At 41.9% G+C, this 23,057-nt stretch overlaps 1 protein-coding gene across 1 annotated transcript in view; it reads left to right on the forward strand.

The window, feature by feature from the left end:
• nrxn3a (neurexin 3a) overlaps window positions 1–23,057 on the forward strand; it is a 321,288-nt gene that overhangs the window by 116,015 nt on the left and 182,216 nt on the right. The window contains 7 exon segments of the mRNA XM_048228504.1: window positions 9,954–10,157; window positions 12,640–12,666; window positions 17,396–17,515; window positions 19,075–19,266; window positions 19,269–19,455; window positions 19,732–19,919; window positions 20,081–20,254. Coding sequence (XP_048084461.1) covers window positions 9,954–10,157; window positions 12,640–12,666; window positions 17,396–17,515; window positions 19,075–19,266; window positions 19,269–19,455; window positions 19,732–19,919; window positions 20,081–20,254 — 1,092 coding nt within the window.

Raw genomic sequence — 23,057 nt, forward strand, 5'->3', positions numbered from 1 at the left:
ATTATTATTTTTTTGGATAGGAACATTGTAAGAGTAGTGCAATGTCTCACAATGCAGTGTCTGTTGACAGTTCAGTCAGCCTTCTAGACTGAACCCTGAGAATGGCCTGAGATTGTTTGGATTCCAACAACACAATACATCTCTCTGGCCAAAGAGCATTGCAGTGTACTCTATTCTGACATAGTCATGCATGGTCAACCATGTCCAGAATGACATAACGTGGACACCCCATATTTTGATACCTCAGTGAGAATAAGAAATAACAAAAAAAAAAAAACATGAGAAATGTTCTGCCGATTTTCTTGGATTCCCCTCGAGTTTCCACTTGCTCTCTGTAGATTAACAATGAACAAGCAAAAAGAAGACAAAGCTGCTTGCTGCCTTTTTTGAGACACTGTAAGTAGAGACGGCTGATTAATTTAATTGATAGATCAAACCTGTGACTGCCCCCTGAATAAAATATCTTTTAAGGCACTGAACTCATAGCTTTGTAACTTAGTAGCTCTCTCTTCTCCCCAGACAAAATCAGTGATAATTATGCAAAGGTTCTCCAACTTTCAAAAATCATTTAGTTTCTTCTGTCTCTTCTCTTGCTCTCACTCCTTCTCTCCCTCTCTCTCACACTCTCTCTCTCACTCTCTCTCTCTCTCTCTTCTCTCTCTCAGCCTCTTCTCCTCTCACTCCCTCACCTCATCTATCACCCATTCTCACTCTCACTCTTCGCTCTCGCCTCGCCTTCCCACTCCCCTCACTTCTCTCACTCCTCTCACTCTGATAATCCTCATAGATTTCCTTCTCATCAGAAATTCAAATAAGCACCTCTCTGCTACCAAATTTTCCTCTCCATAAATTCCAGTTCTCACCTGCCCAATATACCATATCTGTATGTGTGTGTGTGTGTGTGTGTGTGTGTGTGTGTGTGTGTGTGTGTGTGTGGTGTGCACGCAGGTGTGTGGTTGTTTCAGGCAGGGTGCATGCGCATGCATGTGTGTTTCTGTGTGTATGTGTGTGTATGTGAGGGAGGGAGAGAGAGGGGAGAGAGAGAGAGAGAGAGAAGAGGAAGAGAATATGGATTGTAGACCCCTGGACCCCTCAAAAACTCGTTGGTAACACTTTATTTTAATGTGTCGCTGTTACAGTGTACCTACCTAATTTGGTACAGTGGTACAACCTGTGTAACAACATGTACTATCAGGTACTATCATTGTAATTTGCATTATGTATTTGTGGGTACCTACATATAGTTGTTACATTGTAATACTGAGTGCTTTACAAAACTTGCCAATTTGCCTAAATTTTCATCAGAGGCAAAGAGCTGACCTGAGACCTGCTGGATGGGGGTAAATCTGGTCATGATAGATTTGATATACAAACCATTCTTAGCTCCAGTCAAGGCCTCATTGTCTTCAGTACATGTAACAGCTGTGCTGCTACAACCTTGTTACTTATTACTTTACATGTACATATGACATGTATGTTATGTCTTCGATGTCTTGGAACAGGTCTACTAATTCACTACATAGTACATATATCAACTGTGTTGGTACACACTTTATTGCTCTTTGATACAGTGGCATAAACCCATTAAAATGAAGTGTACCAGTTAAGTACTTACAATTACATATTACATGTATGTTGTGTCATTGGTGTCTTGGAACATGTCTGCCATTACCCTACACATACTGTAGTACATGTATCAACTGTGTTGGTACACATTTATTACTCTTTTGATACAGTGGAATAAACCCATTAAAATAAAGTGTACCAGTTAAGTACTTACATCTACATATATACATCCTGTCAATGATGTTATGCATCCTGTAATTGATGTGTTGAAACGTGTCTGCTGTTACACCACACAGTACATGTGAATTAGTAGACCTGTTCCAAGACAAGACCTGTTCCAGTTTATTCCACTGTATCAAAGAGTAACAAGGTTGTAGCAGCACAGCTGTTACATGTACACTGAAGACAATGAGGCCTTGACTGGAGCTAAGCATGCTTTGTATATCAAATCTATCATGACCCGATTTATCCCATCCAACAGGTCTCAGGTCAGCTCTTTGCCTCTGATGAAAATTTAGGCAAATTGGCAAAGTTTTGTAAAAGCACTCAGTATTACAATGTAACAACTATATGTAGGTACCCACAAATACATAATGCAAGTACAATGATAGTACCTGATAGTACATGTTGTTACACAGGTTGTACCACTGTACCTAATTAGGTAAGTACACTGTAACAGCGACACATTAAAATAAAGTGTTACCAACTCGTTCTCGGTAAAGTGAACTTAAAGACTTGCCTATACTATAATGTTTCACGGCCCTTGTGTCCACTGTTGCATTTCAGTGTCCTAGTGATCACTGTCATGTTTCAGGGTCTCAGGGCCAGATGGATTTGCGAACGTAGCGTTATCGGTGCTATGGCCAACCCGCAGAAAGCGCACGCTGTGATTATTCAGTGTACGTGGTATTTATCAAACCTGCAGTTCATCGGGTAATCAGCGCCTTTCTCTGCTCCCTACCGCAATTTGCGAACGTTCACAACTGAACGGCACAATTCAATCACAAGTGCAGTTGAATGAAGTTAACGGATGACATCATTAAACGTTTAACGATCATGAAATAACACAATACATGGTAAGATGTCAACAAGCAGCAGTTCTACTCAAACTACCTGTGCGTGTAGGCTATGGAAGATTGGTCAAATCTAGCAAGTAGGAAAGTTTAAGTGGATAACGTGAAAGTAAGACATTCAAAAGCAAAAGTTAAGGTTGGTTTTGATATAGCACAAAGACACAAAACTAGTGCTCTGAATAGCGATTCTGTTGTCTTTGAAAGTTTTCACCGCAAAATACACGTGCATTTTCATGGGTAGTTTTCGTACATACAGGGGAATACCTAATTAGGCGCATTTTACACTTCTCCTCCCATATTTTTACACAAAACTCCCACTTTCCCCTGACCCTCCTATCAATGCATATGCATGACACGGAAAAGCGCAAATTGACATTCTCAGCTCCCGGGACAGGCAGTCTGCGCTTTTTCCTCAGTGCGGCCTGTTTGTACATACCTCGTCATGTTTTTACACGCACGTTGCGAAAACAAATACGCCTGTGGCCGAGGTGTTACTACATCTGGCCCTTAGTGTCCACTTTCATGTTTCAGGGTCTCAGTGTCCACTTTCATGTTTCAGGGTCTTAGTGCCCACTGTCGTGAGTCTGGGCTCGATAGGCTAGAAGAGCAGAGCAGAGAGAGGTCATTGAGTGAGTGGACAGTGGTGTGGTGTGTCTCAGGAGTGTCCGGCCCGACAGTAATAGCGTGAGTAGGAGCAGTTGCAGAAGCAGCAGCTCTGGAAGTAGCAGCAGTGGTGTCCTTGTCAGACACGCTGAGAGATTTTAGCTCTTCATCGAGCAGCCGGTGGTGGACAAGGAGGACGAGGGGGGAGGGAGCAGAAGGCGGCGGTGGACGGGACTCGTGTAATGGGCATTGATTTGTTCCTCATGCATTAGCGTTAGCTTTCATTATGCTAGTGCCACAGCCAGAGCCAGAGCCAGGCTGCACCCGCCTGCCCTAAGATGAGGCAGATGAGACAGCCAGACACACTGAGGTCTAATACAACATGGGATATGTAGCCTAGTTACACACACACACACACACACACACACTTACAGATGAGACAGCCAGACACACTCTGGTCTAATACAACATGGGATATGTAGCCTAGTTACACACACACACACACACACTTACAGATGAGACAGCCAGACACACTCTGGTCTAATGCAACATGGGAAATGTAGCCTAGTTACACACACACACACACACACACACACACACACACACACACACACACACACACACAAACTTACAGATGGGACAGCCAGACACACTCTGGTCTAATACAACACGGGTTATGTAGTTACACGCACACACACAGATGAGGCAGCCCAACATACTCTGGTCTAATAAAACACGGGATACATAGACACACACACACAGTATACACACACAGATGAGACAGCCCAACACATTCTGGTCTAATACAACACAGGATACATTCACACACACACATACACACAGATGAGACAGAGGAGGCAGCCAGAGCCATCAGAGATGTCAGCCCAACAGACTCTGATTTAATACAACACAGGAGTGTGTGGGGCACTGGTCTCGGAGGACTCTAGTTTAATACAACACGGGACAGCAGTGTGTGGGGCACTTCAGAGAGACAGAGTGTGTGCTTTGGGAGAGACAAGACGTGTTCTGTAGTGCTTGTCTGCAGAGTCACAAACACACTTCAATAAATGTGTGAATATGCAAAATAACCTAGTTACACACACACACAGTGGTTAAAGTGGGATTTGGCAGGTGGGGGAACCATAAAATCCAGTGAGTGCAACAGGGAAAAATGACTCACCGTTGGACAACATATTGCACCCACACACACACACACACACACACACACAACAATAAACGCACAAGCACAATACTAGTTCCTCTCCCAAGTAATGTTTAAGCAACACATTATTCTTTTAGTGACCAAGGTCTTTGCATACCTTATATGTCATCATGCTAATGTGAGGGGTTTTCTGGTACAGAATACACTTCCCATTAATGACTTACACAGACTAAAAATTCCATACCAGTCTAGTCAATCAACATCAATCTGGTTGCCTTCATCAATCATTATAGTCATGATAACAAGTTGTATGGAAAACAAAATTGTTTTATCATTCCATCTATCTTGTTGTCAATAGGACAAGGTGAATGTGAAATTAATATCTTTATTTAGTCAATTAGTCATTTCCCCTGGGAGACGCCTCTGTGTTCTCAATTTGCCTTTCATTAAGTGTGTTTAAGTGTCTTACGTGATTGGACAAGCTTAGTGCTCACTATGAACTTGGGGGAACTCAATTACTCTTCATAATGTGGAGGGGTTGGGTAAGGTGTGGTGTTATATGTGTATGTATTGTACATTCTGTGCATGAGTGTGTATCTCTCTCTCTCTCTGTCTCTCTCTCCCTCTCTCTCTGTCTCTTTCTCTCTCACTCTTTCTCTCTCTCTCTATCTCTCGCTCTCTCTCTCTGTTTGTGTGCGTGCAAGTTAGTGTTGAGAGGGAGGTTAGAGAACAGTGAATTGAGGGAAACCATGATGCCAGTAGTGCATTTGAATGCTGTTCTACAGGTCTGCTTTCCCTCTGTGTATTTGTTTGTCTTGAGTCATTAGGGCGCTCAGTGTGTTTCAAATGAAGCCATTTAGGTGCTGTTCATCAGCTGCAAGAGTGCAGCGCCGTCTATACGGCTCTTGTTTACCCGGCAATGCCCTTGTCCTCTCTCTATCTTTCTCTCTTTCTCTCTCTCTCTCTGTCTATCCATCTATCCATGGATCAATTTATACAATCAAATAGATACATAGATATAGATAGCTGTTATGTTTTACCCTGAATTCAAAGGAGCTTTATTAGCATGACTGTTTGGGTACAGTGTTGCCAAAGTAACACAGTAGTATCAAAACAGAAAGAAAACAGAGATGCAGATGCCTGTTGGTGTAAACATGTGAGCACAGAATAAACAATAGTAGAAATAATCTCCTTCTCAAGTCCTCCTGACGGTCTGTCTATCGTCCACCCTCTCGTCCCTCCCTCGCCCCCCTCTCTCTCTCTGTGGCCGTGTTGAGAGCGGTGTTTGGTGTTTTAAGCCCCCCACATCGTCTTCCAGGCAGCGCTGCCTGGAAGGCACTAGGGTTATGGTTAGGGTTAAGGTTAAGGTTAGGTTAGGTGGGGGCTTGAAACACCATCGAGCGTTGAAAGCATGTCCCATCTCCCTGTGCTCAGTGGCTGTGTTGTGAGAGAGCGCAGCTCCCTGTGCTCAGTGGCTGTGTTGTGAGAGAGCGCAGCTCCCTTTGCTCAGTGGCTGTCTGTGTTGTGAGAGAGCGCAGCTCCCCGTGCTCAGCGCTGGCTGTGTTGTGAGAGAGCGCAGCTCCCTTTGCTCAGTGGCTGTCTGTGTTGTGAGAGAGCGCAGCTCCCTGTGCTCAGTGGCTGTGTTGTGAGAGAGCGCAGCTCCCTGTGCTCAGTGGCTGTGTTGTGAGAGAGCGCAGCTCCCCGTGCTCAGCGCTGGCTGTGTTGTGAGAGAGCACAGCTCCCTGTGCTCAGTGGCTGTGTTGTGAGAGAGCGCAGCTCCCCGTGCTCAGCGCTGGCTGTGTTGTGAGAGAGCGCAGCTCCCCGTGCTCAGCGCTGGCTGTCTGTGTTGTGAGAGAGCGCAGCTCCCCGTGCTCAGCGCTGGCTGTGTTGTGAGAGAGCGCAGCTCCCCGTGCTCAGCGCTGGCTGGCTGTGCTTCTGCTTGGTATGCCACATGGAAAGCAGGACCTGGCAGGCCCCTGGGGAGTGGGACTGAAAAGCAACTAATGGCAAATAATAACATATTGATCCGTGCATAATTGTGGAGTTTGTCAGCACTTTCTTTGCTCCGCCGCTGAAGGGTGTGTGTGTGTGTGTGTGTGTGTGAGTGTGTGTGTGTGTGTGTGTGTGTGTGTGTGTGTGTGTAGAGGCGATGTTTTCAGGAATGGAGTCCTTGCAGCTGCGAGGTCTAAAACGAGCGTTGTCTCGCCTCACGCCTCAAGCCGCCATTTGGCCAAGTGGCAGCGAGAACCGAGCGGCATCTTTTCTTTCTTTTTCCGTCACTTCTATTTATTTGCTGATGAGATGGCGGAGAGATCCACTGGCGTAGGATGAGAGTGCGCTCTTGAAAAAGGGACGGTGTTGGCATTCTCGTTGTTTGGAGAGCGCTGGGGTAATTCAGTGCTTTGGAGCGAATAAGCCACTAATCTTCTCTCATTTTAAACTCGTGCTTTAAGACTGTGGCAGGGTATTGGTGTGCGTAGAAAACGGCCCTCGAGAGGACCATGTTGTGATGCTGAAGCTGCTGTGCTTTGAGGTGAAATTGCTGGTTCGAGATGTCAGATCATTTCAATACCCCCCTCCCCACACACACACACACACACACACACACACACACACACACACACACACCACCACCACCACCACCAGCACCAGCAGCAGCTCTTCAGTTGGTGCAAACGGCCTCTCGTCCCCTGTCCCCATCTGTTGAAGCGGCATACGGGTATCGCAGCTCATAGCTTTCATCTGTATGGGTCCCCAACACAACAACCTCACATTTCCCAGATAGAATTGAGCACAGTTTAAAGACAAGCTTGGGTTGACCAAAGGGCCTTACCCTGTAAACAAAGTCAAGCAGTTGGGGCAGTTGTGGCCTACTAGTTAGCGTTTCGGACTTGTAACCGGAGGGTTGCCGGTTCGAACCCCAACCAGTAGGCACGGCTGAAGTGCCCTTGAGCAAGGCACCTAACCCCTCACTGCTCCCCCCCCCGCTGTTGTTGCAGGCAGCTCACTGCACCAGGGATTAGTGTGTGCTTCACCTCACTGTGTGTTCACTGTGTGCTGAATGTGTTTTGCTAATTCACGGATTGGGATAAATTCAGAGACCAAATTTCCCTCACGGGAATCAAAAGAGTATATATACTTATACTTACTTACTTTAAGCATATCCACAGGGAAATGAGGAACACAAGTAGTAGCTTTGTAGCGTTCATCTGTGTGGACATCACGGTTTCACAGCTCACAGCGTTGATCTGCTCGGCTGCTGGTGTCCAGTGCTTATTTCCTTTCTGTTTTTTTCTTCATCCCTACCTCACTCTCTCCATCCCTCCCTCTCTCCCTCCCTCTCTCCATCCCTCCCTCCCTCCCTCCCTCCCTCCCTCTCTCCCTCCACTGAGAGGTATGAGAGCAGACATTTCACGCCTGGTTAGCTCCTGTAATACATCTCCATAGAGTGAGTTCTCTCTCTCTCTCTCTCTTTTCCTCCCCCATATCTATCCCTACCTCTGTGTGTCTCTCTCTTCCCTTCCCTCCCTTCTCTCTTCCCCTCCCTCCCTTCTCTCTTTCCCTCCCTCCCTTCTCTCTTCCCCTCCCTCCCTTCTCTCTTTCTCTCCCTCTTTATCTTTTTCCCTCCCTTTCTCTCGATCCATCTCTCACACTTTACACCTCCCCCAAGTCTATCACTCTCTGTGTGTCTCTTTTTTCTGTCATGTATCCCTCTATCACTCTTTTATTTCTGTCTATTCTTTTTCTTCTTCTCCTTTGTCACTCTATTTCTCACACAAACATATTTCACAGCTATCTCCCTCTCTCTCTCTCTTTCTCTCTCTCTGGCACACACACTCCCACTTTCTCTCTCCCTCTCTCTCTCTCTCTCTCTCTCTCTGGCACTCACACACTCCCACTTTCTCTCTCCCTCTCTCTCTCTCTCTTTCTCTCTATCTTTCTCTCTTCATCCCTCTCTCTCATATCTACCTGCTGCCTGTGGAGGGGGCACATGCCTGCAGATGTAGAGGTGCTATCAGCCTCATCACTGTGTGTGTGTGTGTGTGTGTGTGTGTGTGTGTGTGTGTGTGTGTGTGTGTGTGTGTGTGTGTGTGTGTGTGGTGTCTGTGTCCTTGGAGGGGGCACATGCCTGCAGATAAAGAGACGCTATCTCAGCCTCATCTGGCTGTGTGTGTGTGTGTGTGTGTGTGTGTGTGTGTGTGTGTGTGTGTGTGTGTGTGTGTGTGTGTGCCTGGAGGGGCACATGCCTGCAGATAAAGTGTATGATCTCAGCCCCAATCACTGTGTGTGTGTGTGTGTGTGTGTGTGTGTGTGTGTGTGTGTGTGTGTGTGTGTGTGTGTGTGTGTGTGTGTGTGTGTGTGTGTGTGTGTGTGTGTGTATGTTTGTGTGTGTTGTGTGTGTGTGTGTGTGTGTGTGTGTGTGTGTGTGTGTGTGTGTGTGTGTGAGAGAGAGAGAGAGAGAGAGAGAGAGCTGTGAAATATGCCTGTTTTCACCCTGTTGCAATCACTGTGTCTTGTGTGGTGAAAGACTCCTTTAATTGAACTCTGGCGCTGCTCCTAGTGTGAGCTTTATTTGCAGCAGTGAATGCATGCTGGTGGTGTGTGTTAATGAGATCCACTGTGTGCTGTGGCAGTAGGGTTATCTCAGTGGGAACCAAGGCAAAAGCTTACTTACTTTAAGTGCTTTTATCATCCATGCCACAGTTAGCACAAATCAAACAACCATCCAGCCATCTTCTCATACTTTAAGATCCACCATCCACTACCTCCGTAACTACATGTGTCTACATGTGTCTGTCTTAGTGTGTTACGACCCTGTCTGATCTGGCTATCATCAACATCATCATCAGACCTGCACTGTGGGCCAACCTCTGTTTATAAATGCCTTATTAATGTTGATAACAGCCTTTACCTCTATGTTAGTGTGTGTTCATAGAGCCTGCATCCTGTTTTTTTTTAGTGACTTCCATCCTGCTTATTCATGTTTGTAAAGGCTTAATTGTAGCATTTTATTTTAGGGAACATGTGTTAGCCATTAATACATAGCTAATATGTGTACCGGTATGTATTAGTGCCCAATAAGGTCTGTTTTATCATGTCATGTATTAGGTCTTTATTTGACAATTTTGTATTCTTAATGAATAGGCCATTTATTCTTGGTAAAGTCTAGAAACGTTGATTTGATTCTTAAATCAGTAAACTTGCCTTGAGACCAACTAGTAGGTTATCAAGGATGTACTAAGAATAAATCACCTATTCAAAGAAAATAAGAAATTGATTGCTAATTGCTCATTGCTAATAAATGATCATTGATGCTTAATACAGACCTTATCTGATGCTAATACAAGCATATACTAGTTCTATTTTAATTGCTTACACATGTTCCCTAAAATGAAGTGTTACTGGCTTTGTTAATAATAATTTCCTTTAAGTGATGTTGGTGTATCTTACGTATGTAACTCCTAAATGCTTTATTAATGAAAATAATTCCTGTTGGTGTGCATGACTAAGTGTGTATTGTCTTGTGGTTGTGTCTGTCCCATGTGCAGAGGCGTCCATCTTGAGCTTCGACGGCAGCATGCACATGAAGGTGGTGATGCCGTCGGTGATGCACACCGAGGCGGAGGACGTGTCCCTGCGCTTCATGTCGCAGCGGGCCTATGGCCTGCTTATGGCCACCACCTCCCGCGACTCCGCAGACACCCTCCGCCTCGAGCTCGACGGCAGCCGCGTCAAGCTCACGGTCAACTTAGGTATCGTATGACACAACGCCCCCTCCTCTCTCTCTCTCTCTCTCTCACTCTATCTATATCTCTTACTCCAGAACGCTGTGCTTCCCTCTGTCTTTCTAATTCTTTCCACCTCTCTCATCCTTTTTTTCAAAATACTAATTTGATGTACTTCCTCATATAACACAATTTATCATTTGTCTGATTTGCTAAATCTTACTCAACTTACCTATTTGATTTTTTTGAGAGGGTCGTAATGCCTTTTGTGCATGGGTTCTCTGTAATCCATACCTGGAAACATATCTTAAGTCTTGTTAAGTTAACAAACTTTAAGTCAACAAACTGTTCTATCATTTCTGGTATATATATATAGTATAATCCATTTTTATTTTCACAAATCTAACTAAAGACTAAATCTATTTTTTTTCCTGGGTCATCCTTTGTACTGACTCCACATAATCATCCTCACTGTCTTTGAAAGCAAACCGTTCAGAGACAGTCACAGTACTCAAAAGAGATAGCATAACACAGCTAAATATCGGAGCTGTAGATTTAAAGACATATTAAGTCATTTCTTTACAGTGCAGCTCATCTCATGCAATCTGAGATCATTTTCTGAAGTGCTGTGACTTTCTAAATTTCAACTTACAACTGACCAACGTCCTGTTTTCATTACTTGTTCATATAGCTAATGATGTCATCATTGCTGCTTTCCCAGTTTTGTCCGACGCCATCCGTTTTCTGTCTCTCTCCGTTTGGTTTGAGGTGTGAGCTGTTGTCTTCTCTTCTTTGGGCTTTTTTCTGTTGTTATGAGTTCCCAAACACATCCCCCCCCCATGCTTTGTCAAAAGATGGTATTCACCCCTTCAAAGGCCTTTAGCCTGCGGCCCGGTCAGTAAACAGCCCGATGTCAAAGCTCTCAGCTTCACCTGCAGTTGGTAGCACACCACCTTCCCTCCCCTACCCCGTCTTTGTCACACACTGAACACACACACACACATAGAGAGAGAGACACACACATCTGCCTGTGTGTTTTAGAGTCATAGATACAGACACACAATTGTTTCCCAATTCTAGTTCTTTAATCGTAGATATGATATGAAACCACCCAGGCAGTAGAAATTCACGTTTATGTAAATATTATATATTTTGCTTGTGTGAGTGTAAGTAAGCTCACACTTGTTTGTGTTAAGCACAATTGGCCTTCTTGTTGCCCTGTTGTGAATAGTTACATTGAGAAAGACACAGAGTTATCAATAGTTATGATTTTTCACGGACACTAAACTTATCTCAGCTTTATCCCCACAGCAGTATATGACCAGTGCCTGTCACATGGCAACATATAAATCTCAATCCCAAATGCTTTGATGATTTTAGGTCCAAGTTCTTAGTTCTTTGTCCATACTTTTGTGTTTATCTTTTAAGAAAACAACTGAAAAAAAAAACGGCTTCTTAGATGTTGTCTCTATGTTGTACCAATTTTATAAGAAATTTCTTTTGGTACGTCAGACGCCCCCTATTGTTGCCGTAGGGAAGTCTAGTAGCCACTGCACGGTGCTAGTGCCTGTTGGATCGAGGCTGTTTGCTCCCACTTTTCTGTTGCGGTTGACGACACATGACCCACCCAGCCACCTGGAAACCAACCCAGATGACCGTGCTAATCACAGCACAGAACAAACAGCATCCAAATTGTGACGTGCTAGACGTCCTTATATCAAATCCAGTCTATATATGGATTTAACTAACAATATCACTCTCAATAAAATGTGCAAAATAAAATACCTGAGCAGGAATGTTTGCTCTTCTAAATCATAGGTACATGAAAATATTCTGTTTTCAAGGACCTTGAACTCCTGGATGAGAGGCCAGCACCACCTTCTTGCTAAATATCAGACATATGGTTTAATAGCCTGTTTAGCCAACAAGCTGGTGAAAGGCGCGGGGGCTTGAGTCTTTGAAACGCTTCTTGAAAACCCAATAAATTAACACATAGCCTGGATAACAATGAACTCTGGGTTGGAGGATCCATGTAGTTGGAAAAATATAAGCGGCCATTTTAGTTAAAAAATATACTGTATTACATAGATATGCCAATAAGCATATAGCATCAGTGAAAATTTAGTTGCCATGAATATACTCCATATTCTCCATATTGGGGGGGAAAACTACCAAGCAGAAGTAAAAGAAGTAGAATTACCAGATGCAGTCTAGCTTAGTCACATTTGCTGCATGTAAAAATGAAATCCAGCTTTGAATCATATATGTGATATACCTTATAGGCTATAATTGTAAAGAATTGTAAATAAATATAAGTTATACACAGTTTGTGTAGTGAGGACCACATAGGTCTCTCTGAGTACTAATGCCCTTAAGTAAAACCCTGAATAAAATGGCCGCCATTCTGCATGTGGACGTCCCCGGAAGGGTGGATTGATTGTTCTTGGATGTCTGCAGCTGTAACCTTGAAGGATGCAATTTCATCTGTCATTTATTCTCCCCCATCTAGACTGTATCAGGATAAACTGTAACTCCAGTAAGTTGCCACTCAAGTTTCATTTTGCTCTTGACTATTGTTGCCCTGCTGATGTGAATGTGAACCTTTGAAAGCCTGCTATTTTTCCCCTGCTCCCATTGAGCACCAGTGTCCACTCCCAGGTTTCATGTAAGGGTCAGAAGATTACAGGCAGATAAGCAGCTCCAAATGGTGAATACTGGTGACTTGATAATCTTTTTCTATGGACCCTTTCAAGAGAGTTCCATTATCAGCATCATAGTTGGCCCCACAAGACTTCCTTTTTAACATTCCATATGTTATCTTAATGCAGAGGATGTAGATTTGGAACCAAATAGAACGTTCAACCATTGTTTTTGTTTTTATTGTTGAAAGGGTCTCTACCTCTTTAACAGCCACATCATACTCAATGTGCAATCATGCATTTATTTCAAAGCTGTTGTAGACAGATAGATACAGTAACTGTAGTATGTATCCTGTTGCCGCTTTTACAATTGAATTTTGATAAACAAGCTTAGGAACAAACCAAGGAACTTATTCCTCCAGACAAATAGTGTGTCCATTGTACTCCTCTTGCTTAAACGCAGTTCCTTTAAGAATGCGAAACAAATAATTGGCTTTTATTTGTAGTTTACTATGCGTTTTGTTACAATTTAATTTTGGCTAGATAGTTACTAAAGGCTTATCATTGTCAGTGTTGAGTTATCCTCAGACAGGATCAATGTCCATTGACCTCTATTAAATGTGTCTATAGCCTACATTCCAATGAGTTACACGTACAGGTATTCAATTCAATTTAATTCAATTAAAAAAAACTTTATTTATCCCCGAGGGGCAATTTTCCCTATGCAGGCATAGTGACAAGTGACATATAAGACAAAACACAACATATAAGACAGGACAAAAGAAAGAACAGGACAGACAGGAGTGTGTAAGGGTTTGGGAGATGAAGGAGGAGGGGCATATTCAAGTTCAAAAGGCGAATATGTATGTCCACATTTCATACATTTACTATTCGATAGGTGCAGACACTGTTTTGCCCCTAAACCATGTCCTACAGACATTAAATCACTACTTAATATAATAATAAAACTGTAGTGAAACATGTATCTGTAGGGTTACAGAAACAGTGTTGTTTGAACCCACGTTATCCTTGGGATACCCTTATAGCTATCTTTCATCTCAGGTTAGAAAGAAAAATAGAAAGGATAATCTGGTAGCCTGATATTATGATGAATCCATCCACAAACCCCTTACACAACTTCCTGGCTGCCGCGTAGGAGATCTGATGCACTTTGTGTCAAAAGCATGGAGACTTGCCTAGAGATTGAGAAATGTTCACACTAATACCACATGATGCATTTATTCTAGTAAATGTGTTTTTGGTTTATTGGTTTATTTCATGCATTAGTCAAAACGTTATCTGTTAATGTATTCTAAGAGATAGAGAGAGAAAGAAAGAGAGAGAGAGGGAGGGTGTTGTCTCTATTTTTAGTGATGCCATTTGCTCAGCAACAATTTCAGCAAATGTGCGTTATTCAGATACCTTGACGGTACTCTTAAAAAAACGGACAATGCTGTCTCTGACTCTACCACAAGAGGGCACTGTTTGATAGCGTGTCACAGATAAAAAAAAAAATAAATAAAACTTGGACCTTGAAGTAAAACCTTCCTATGGACCTATTTCTGGCAAATCTCAACTGCAAGTCCTCACATGTGAAACTGTACATGTGTGACAACAGGTGATTAGATTCTGAGATTATGCTTTCATTGACAACTGTGGGCAAATCAGACAAAAAAAGGTTTCCTGCCATCATCCAAAATGGCCTGTATATTCATACTGTGCATAAAGACTATAGATACTTTCTTAAATACTCAATCAGTCAAAGTAGAATTACGATGTTTGTGGAATAAAGCTTAAAGGGACAGATTGTCAGGTAAATGCTATAGAAGGGTCTGGTTGTACCTGAACATTGAAATGAAGCTGGATCAGGATTCAGACTGCAGCTCGATTCTTTTGGACCAGCTCACTTGCCTGTTTTATGTTTTTTCATGCCAGTTTCTGTCTGGCAGTGCCACTGCCCTGGATCACCAATGCCAGCTGTGCTCAGACATGGGACATTCTTAGAATTCACTTTAGTTTATTCAGAGAGAAACTCTCAAAACTGAAAATGATAAGCCATATGTCCTGCGCTGGTGGCGTACTGGCTAAGAAGGTGGGCTAGCTTGCAAGTATCCTGTTAAGATGTGGGTTCAATACCCGGCTTCCACCGTTGTGCCCTTGAGCAAGGCACTTAACTCTGAGTTGCTCCAGGGATAATGGCCCTTATATATATATATAGATAGATATATAGATATTACTTAATATATATTACAGATATAGATCATATTTTTTACCACTATCAGCTAGTAAATAACCTGAATCAGATTATGAAGTCACCATTATACGTTCATCTAATTAAAATGTATCTGGCAACACTGTAATATATAAGACAGCTTCGTCCTGTAATGACGTTTGAACAACAAAGTATTTCCTCCTCAGAGATTTGTTTGCCCTGCTTCATGTAGTAATCAAGGAAAGGTACAGTATGAAGTAGACTTTGTTCGTAAAAAAGTATGTAATCATGCAATGTAAGATTAATTACACATAATTAGCAGAAGTTTAGAGACATGTATTCAGTAGTACAACATAAAGGTACCCATTTAAGGTTTATAATGTAGTATTATGTATCTCATATTTTGATGCACCAGCCTGGAAATAATTTACCTGTTTGGTCCACATCAAATGGCTGGTCTCTGTTTGACAACAAATCCCTTTATAGAGAAAGATAATTGTCTGACAACTATATAAGTAATTTCTTGACCTGTCAAAAAAAAAGGATTTCAAAAGGTCTTATTTATTTGCATTTAAATTGAACTCATGATTAATCACAGCTACTTTTACTCATGAATAGGTCTTGCATACCTTCAATGATCATTCATCTAAATGTCGCTTGAATGACATCGGTGAAATGTGAATAAAATATATAATACGAGACATAACATTTGTAACTGTTTGTGTATATTCGAATGCTAGACTAACCCCTGTGTTGTTTTTTCTCTCTGAAAGGTAAGAATTCTAACACTTGTATTTTTGTATTGATGTCAGTACTGCACTAACTTCTCCTAATTATTTTATAAAGATCACTGTAAAGTATGAAGGTTAAACTCATTAAGCACATATACATTTAAACAATGTCTAATTGTTAGTTTGTTGAGACAGATAACACTGTAAGTACTGATTATTTAAAGCAAATTATGCATAACGACATTTGAAGTAGAGGTAACTACTTGTCGCTAGTTTACCATCTTTATGCTGTTTTTGATAGTGTTTGATCATGTTAAGGTGAGATAAACACACATCATGTACCTCACATTTCTCTATTCACTAGGGTACATATGCAAGACAGATCTATCATATTTCCTAACTTGTAAGCAAAAGGAGAACTAGCGTTTGCCCAAACTGTGAAATTCCATTCAGTGTATCAAATTCTTTGTTAAATGGTTTCCAGAGGGTTTTCCCAGCAGCTGTTCTTGCTCTGTTGGTACTGCAGCCATTGGGTGTTGGGTTTACACCTGCCCAAGGGCCCACTGATGAAGTCTGACCAATGCATTAATTCATTGGCGGTTTTAAATCATTTCCACTGCAAGGTCACCATGTAACGGCATCCCTATAGACACCACTAGCCATATTATCACTGCTGTGTGTGAGGTATTTGATCCAACTGCACCACCCTGCTGAGAATAATGTTTTCGTCCTTGAGAGTAATGCTCTTTGTGACGAGCGGAATCTGGGAATGTTGGTCTTCAGCAGGGATCGCCCATTCTGAAGGAGCAAAGGGAGTTACAGTCATTTCCTGTGTATTAGCCACATTGTGTATAAGCTGCAGGACAGTGTTTAATGTGAGTTAAAAAAAATATATTAATACCATATGAACTGCCCCGTGTATTAACCTCATAGCTGAAGAAATTTTGCGAAATCAATGTATAAACTGTGGCATTAGAACCGGGGGCGTGGGGATACTGGCTGGTAGGGCCCTCTGATGCCTGCTGTTTCCAACACTCTTCTGATGAATTACTGACCAAACAAAAAGGGATATCCTGTGTTTTCCCAGCCTCCATAACAACCTCTGTCATATAATATATAATATACTATATAATACACAATCTACCCTAATGCTGTTCAGCACAGGATTTTCTCTGTACAATAAGTCATTTTAATATACTGTATCTAACGACTGAATTCAAATATGACTAATGAGTGAAATTTAGCTTGTTAATAATGGAGATTCATGTCCATTTTATATTTAAAAAATCTATAACATTTATTTCCATTAACCTCATTTAGTTGAACATTGAATGGTATAACAAGACCTTATTATGAGTAAAAGGTTTGTTTGTGTAGACAGTCGGAATATACTGCAGCAATGACAGACACTATGCTTCTCATAGAAGGAAGAATAATTGTTTTAGTTGTAATGAATGCTTATTGAGATCTACTGAATCAAACCTTTGCTTTCTTAACACAAAATAAACTTAAAACAAAATGCTCAGAGAGAGCACCTCATTTTGTATATAATTTTGTCAGAACTATTCGGCCAACCTCGTATGTCATTTCCTGTGGATTGTTTAATGGCACAGAGAGGAAAGCAAAGGTTTGATTGGCTTGAAGCAGACCTGCATTAACTTTTTGCTGACCCATCATCCTCAGGCAAAGGACCCGAGACCCTGTATGCCGGGCAAAAGCTCAATGACAATGAGTGGCATACCGTGCGTGTGATCCGAAGGGGTAAAAACTACAAGCTCTGGGTTGACGACGACGTAGCTGAAGGTACTTGCTCTTGGTTTTGAAAAAAATGCTTGTCCGCATTGAAAAGGGTGATCTGAGATTGAAATACAAAAATAAAAACATTGTGAGCTTTATTGCAAAAGTTATCTGACATCTTCATATACTTTATATGTCTTTAAAATATATAGATTGTACTTGTTATGAAATGTCTACAAGATGAGTGTCCTGATCATGTTGTCAATTCCGTATGTAATCAGACAAGGAATGTGCTTGAATATTTGTGCTTTAAATCACATTTTGGGTTTTTCTGCATGCATAACCTAATAAAACTGTTGATGATACACCCCCTACTAGCAATGAAAAGCTTTAATGGAAAAGAATATGAGGTCATGTACAATTTACCCAGTTTATGGCCCCAGAGGCAAATGCATTACATAAGCGTCAGGAGAGATGGAAATTTGTTAAAAAAAAAACTGCTAGCTGTTGACATAATGTTGCTTTTTTGGAGAAATCCCAGATAGCAATTAATTGGAACTCTTAGCCTCTGATATGGAATGAAGCTGTATCAAGTCAGTCACATCACTACGGAGTGGCCTAGGTTATTTATATCTAGCATATAGCATAACATAAGAGTTATACAATCTGGCTTTGACAAGTAAGTAGGATTGGATATAACAGATCATATTAACATGATGCTAACGTGGCCTACATTTCTGGGTCTAGGTCAGAGAACCATGGAGCATGTCACCAGATGCTGACAGAGATCACTAAGTTCACTGATGAGCCAGCTCACTATTTCAACAAGGCACACACTTTATTTGAACGCTCCCCTATAGACTACCCACAGACTACCTCAGATTACACACAATAACAGAATTAAAGAAGAAAAATCTGCACTTTGTGTAAATTAACATTTTTATTGTTGCACAGATGTGTTTTGCGGTTTGTGCCTTCTTCAGTGTGTTCAGGCAGTGCAGACTTTTCTTTTTTTGTTATTGAGTTAAAACTTTGATTCAGCACCAGTATAAAGAAAAGTAAAGCCTAGTCATATCTCTGTGTCTTCTCAGATTATATACAAGCCATCAGTTGAAACGGTGTATGACAGGATAATGATTAAGGTTAAGATTAGAGGTCGGGTTTGGTTAGGGTGATGTTCAGTGAGCAGTTAGGAAGACTGCATTCTATTGGACTATTCAAAAAAAGAGTTGCCTCTACTGTTACCTTGGTCCTTAGTTAAAGGAGATCTCCGGCAATTTTTCACATAAATCTCTGTTTCCCAAAGTCACCGAGTACTGTCAGTATGAACAAAAACATCATGTCCCCAGAGTGTAGCACTATAGCTGCCTGCCTGGCTCTAGCTGTTAGCTGCAGCAACTCGGGCTAGGTAGCATTTTTTTTGTTGTTTTTTTTTTGTACCGACAGAAATCTGTGACCTCGGGAAACAGAGTTCAATGTGAAAAGTATTCCTTTAAGCTTTGGAACAGAAACAAATGACTGTGTTGATTATTATAGACGCTGTCTACAGCCCAAGTGCCATAACAGTGGCTATTGTTTTTTAGCTGTTGTTTGTTTGTTTGTTTACCCTGTCCCTGGGCTTACAGGTCAGATGGCAGGCGACCACACACGGCTGGAGTTCCACAACATCGAGACGGGCGTGATGACGGAGCGCCGCTTCGTCTCCATGATCCCGTCCAGCTTCATTGGCCACCTGCAGAGCCTTAAGTTCAACGGCATGCTCTACATCGACCTGTGCAAGAACGGCGACATCGACTTCTGCGAGCTCAACGCCCGCTTCGAATGCGCTCCATCATCGCTGACCCCGTGACCTTTAAGACCAAGACCAGCTATCTGAGCCTGCCCACCCTGCAGGCCTACGCCTCCATGCACCTCTTCTTCCAGTTCAAGACCACCTCCCCCGACGGCTTCATCCTCTTCAACAGTGGAGATGGCAACGATTTCATAGCAGTTGAGCTGGTGAAGGGGTAAGCTAGACAGGAGTCTCTAGGACAGCAGTTTCATCTGTACCGTCAGGTTGAGGAGAGGCATAGGTTCCAGAGAATGTTTTTTATTGATGCCAGACAGGTCACTAATTTTGTATGTTTTCTTAAGTTTACTTAAACAAAATTTGATTTGTTTATTGTTTATTGGTTGATTGCTTTGCTAGATGGGATGGTAGCCTTCAGGCTAGCTACATCATCCGTGAGCTAAACTAAATGAGTTTTGTTGTTGCTTTGTCTTTCTATATTCCTGCTCCATAGGTACATCCATTATGTCTTTGACCTTGGCAACGGCCCCAATGTCATTAAGGGCAACAGTGACAGGGTCCACGACAACCAGTGGCACAATGTGGTCATCACCCGCGACAACAACAACGTCCACACTCTGAAGGTCGACGCCAAGGCCGTGAGTCAAGCAGTCAACGGGGCCAAAAACCTGGACCTGAAAGGTGGGCGTCCAATTAAAATGTGCTGATTCACACACACACACACACACACACACACACATCAATCCCGTACATTCCCGTACAAGTGTCCGCGATGACCCCGCATCATTTCATGTCTGACTCGTCTCAAAGTATCCTCCTCCTGTTTGGCCTCTCTCATGTAGGTGACCTCTTTATCGCTGGACTGGGGCCCGGCATGTACAACAGCCTTCCCAAGCTGGTGGCCTCTCGGGACGGCTTCAAAGGCTGTCTGGCGTCAGTGGACCTGAACGGGCGGCTCCCGGACCTGATTAACGACGCACTGTTCCGCAGCGGGCAGATCGAGCGTGGATGCGAAGGTACCCCCTCCTCTAACACTAGCTCAGGGAGTCCTTTCTTCCTCATGAACTCCAACAGTAGCACCAACAGCAGCTCCATCACGTTCACACCACCCCATCCGTCTGTCTTACTAACTCTGCTTGCTGCCTCCCTCACCCACTCCGCCATCTCATAGGCTCCCCATAGCCCCTGTCCAGGCTGACTCATCATCTTATAGGCCACATTGGTCGCACAGTGATGATGTCATAAGCCAACCTCCATGCACAAATGCATTTTGTTTTTCTAGCACCTTTCCAGTGTAGTAATGTAGGGAGATTTAATGAATTAGGTGTAACATGACTGTTTGCGTTTGTATGTGTTGTATGAGTAATTACGGAGCAACAGCAACAAATACAAACTATAGTATTAGAAGTGGGTAGTCAGAGTCACATTATTTCCAACGCTAACTTGAAGTAACCACTGTTCTTCACTTAGTGTTCTCCCTTTCACCTTTTAACATTTAGAAGGGGTGATAGAGGACTGTTGTGCAACAGAAGTCCATAGATATATGCTATTATAATGCTTATAGGGTCTTACCAAGGCCCATTTTCCATCCAGATTGTAAATAATCTATTGCCCTTCTCTACTGAGTATGTCAGTATTTATGAAAGGGAATTCTATTTTCATAATGGAAGTCAATTCATAGGGCCTTACTGTATTCTGTGTCTTCTAGAGTTAGAAGACTAGTCATTTGTTTGGAAAGGCTCTATTGTAGATCTACTAAACTCTTACCTGTGAGTGACCATAACATATACATTTTGTCTGACAGTTAAAAGTTAAAAGACAAATGTTAGTTGTTTATAGGTCAATTTAGGAATTCTATTACTCACTCATGTCATAGGCCCTGGTATCTAATCAGGAATTGCTGCGATGTCCTGAAAAATATCTCGAAAAGAATATTGTAGACCAATTGTGTTGTCAATTCAGAGCAAATAATATGCCAAATGTTTCAGGATATTTGCACAGCAGCCCTTTACAATATGTACCATACTCTTATAAACATGCAGCTCTTCATATACCCAATTATACTACAACTTAGCTGCAGCTTAGGTAAGAAACTTAAATAAGAAATATCAAATATTATTTTGTGAAAAGGGCATGGACTTCATCTTTTGCCATACAGTGAATATGTGCATGTTATCTGCTTTGTTTTTGTTTATGTTTATGTTTACTGCTTTATGTGCAACCATTTTCTGTACTTTATTTTGTTCTTGTATCTTTTTTTTTTTAGCTTAGCATGCGTGTCATTGTTTAACTTTTGCATTCTTTTGCATTGTTTTGTTGTTGCTCTGTATGATTATTATTATTATTATTATTTTGTATGATTCTGTTACAGACATACCCAATCATTAGTATGTGATGCTGTACATGATGCTGTACACCTCATCTCATAATAAAACAAAACAAAAAAAACAATTCATCTCAGTCCACTTTCCTTATTCCTGCTTATCTATGTGGTCATATGGGAGGTGGAATTAAAACACATGGCCCATGGAATGTGACATATTCATTGATAAATATTCATGTGTTATTTTTCAGAATAAAAGTCTGTAAATAATGTCTGTTTGGTCGTTTGTTGTGTCACCATCATCATCACCATGTCTGCATAGTTTGATACAGTCTCAGTGCTTTATGCATATTATATAGCTGTGTATGGAGATGTGTGTGTGTGTGTGTGTGTGTGTGTGTGTGTGTGTGTGTGTGTGTGTGTGTGTGTGTGTGTGTGCGTGTCTGTCTATATTCATGTGTTAATGTCTTTTTGTTTCAGTCCAAAGCTCATACTATGTTAAAGTATGTTAGTTGTGTATAAAGTATGTACAGTACCATATACTGTAAGATACAGTACATGTAGTCTCACAGTCAGCAGTCAGAGTAAAGTGGTTGTTGCAGATATTGAGGTTCATTTGTCTGGGTTATAATTCATATATTTTACACTTCATATATTATGAGCAATGTCAAGGGGAGCTTTGAATAAGCCAGGTTAGGTACTCTAACAGACATCACGTAGATACAGTCAACATTACCAGAGACAGCAACAAAGAGAAGAGAAGATGTAGTTAGACCATAACCAAGACCATAACACAATACATAAAGCACAGTAGTGATCTCTGATATTTATTTCCTACACCTGATTTACTAAATAATAGTAGTAACTTAATTATTCTGGAAAAGTTAAACATAAATAATCAACAGGTAATCTCCAAAGAGTTTGCCATCTTTGGCTTGTGCATGTTGGACATTTTAAAAACGACTGCTGCTGCAGTTTCTTTGCACTTTATGATCTCAGTGACTTCAACCAGTCCTGTCCCTCGCTGCTGGAAATAGATATGAACTCTACTGCCATGCATGCAACACAGAGGGCACTAATTGAAATGACAGGCAAAGTCTAAAGTCGTAACTAAAGCTAATTGAATAACTACACAAAATATATCTGCTAATTTAATACCAGGACCATGACCCTAAGCACAAACAATGAGCTCAAAGATCTCACACGCCACATGATGGTCTTAGTTCATGATGGTCTTTGTCCATGCACAAAACGTTTGCCCATTGACTGACTTTTCACGTTGGTTGCCTGGCATTTGAATTGGGGTCCAGAGAGCTTTTTTTTTTCTTTCTTTTGCTTTGGCCTCCTGTCTCGACCTGTCTTCCAGACGTGTCTCTCTTCCCCCCCCATCTCTTCCTCACAGCATCCACCAGTGAACGTGAGTAGGCTTATACATGTGTTATGAAAGACATAAAGCCATAATGAAAGGAATAAACATATATTTATATATATATAAT

This window comes from Alosa alosa, chromosome 19 (assembly GCF_017589495.1).
Source record: "Alosa alosa isolate M-15738 ecotype Scorff River chromosome 19, AALO_Geno_1.1, whole genome shotgun sequence".
NCBI classification, from domain to species: domain Eukaryota; kingdom Metazoa; phylum Chordata; class Actinopteri; order Clupeiformes; family Clupeidae; genus Alosa; species Alosa alosa.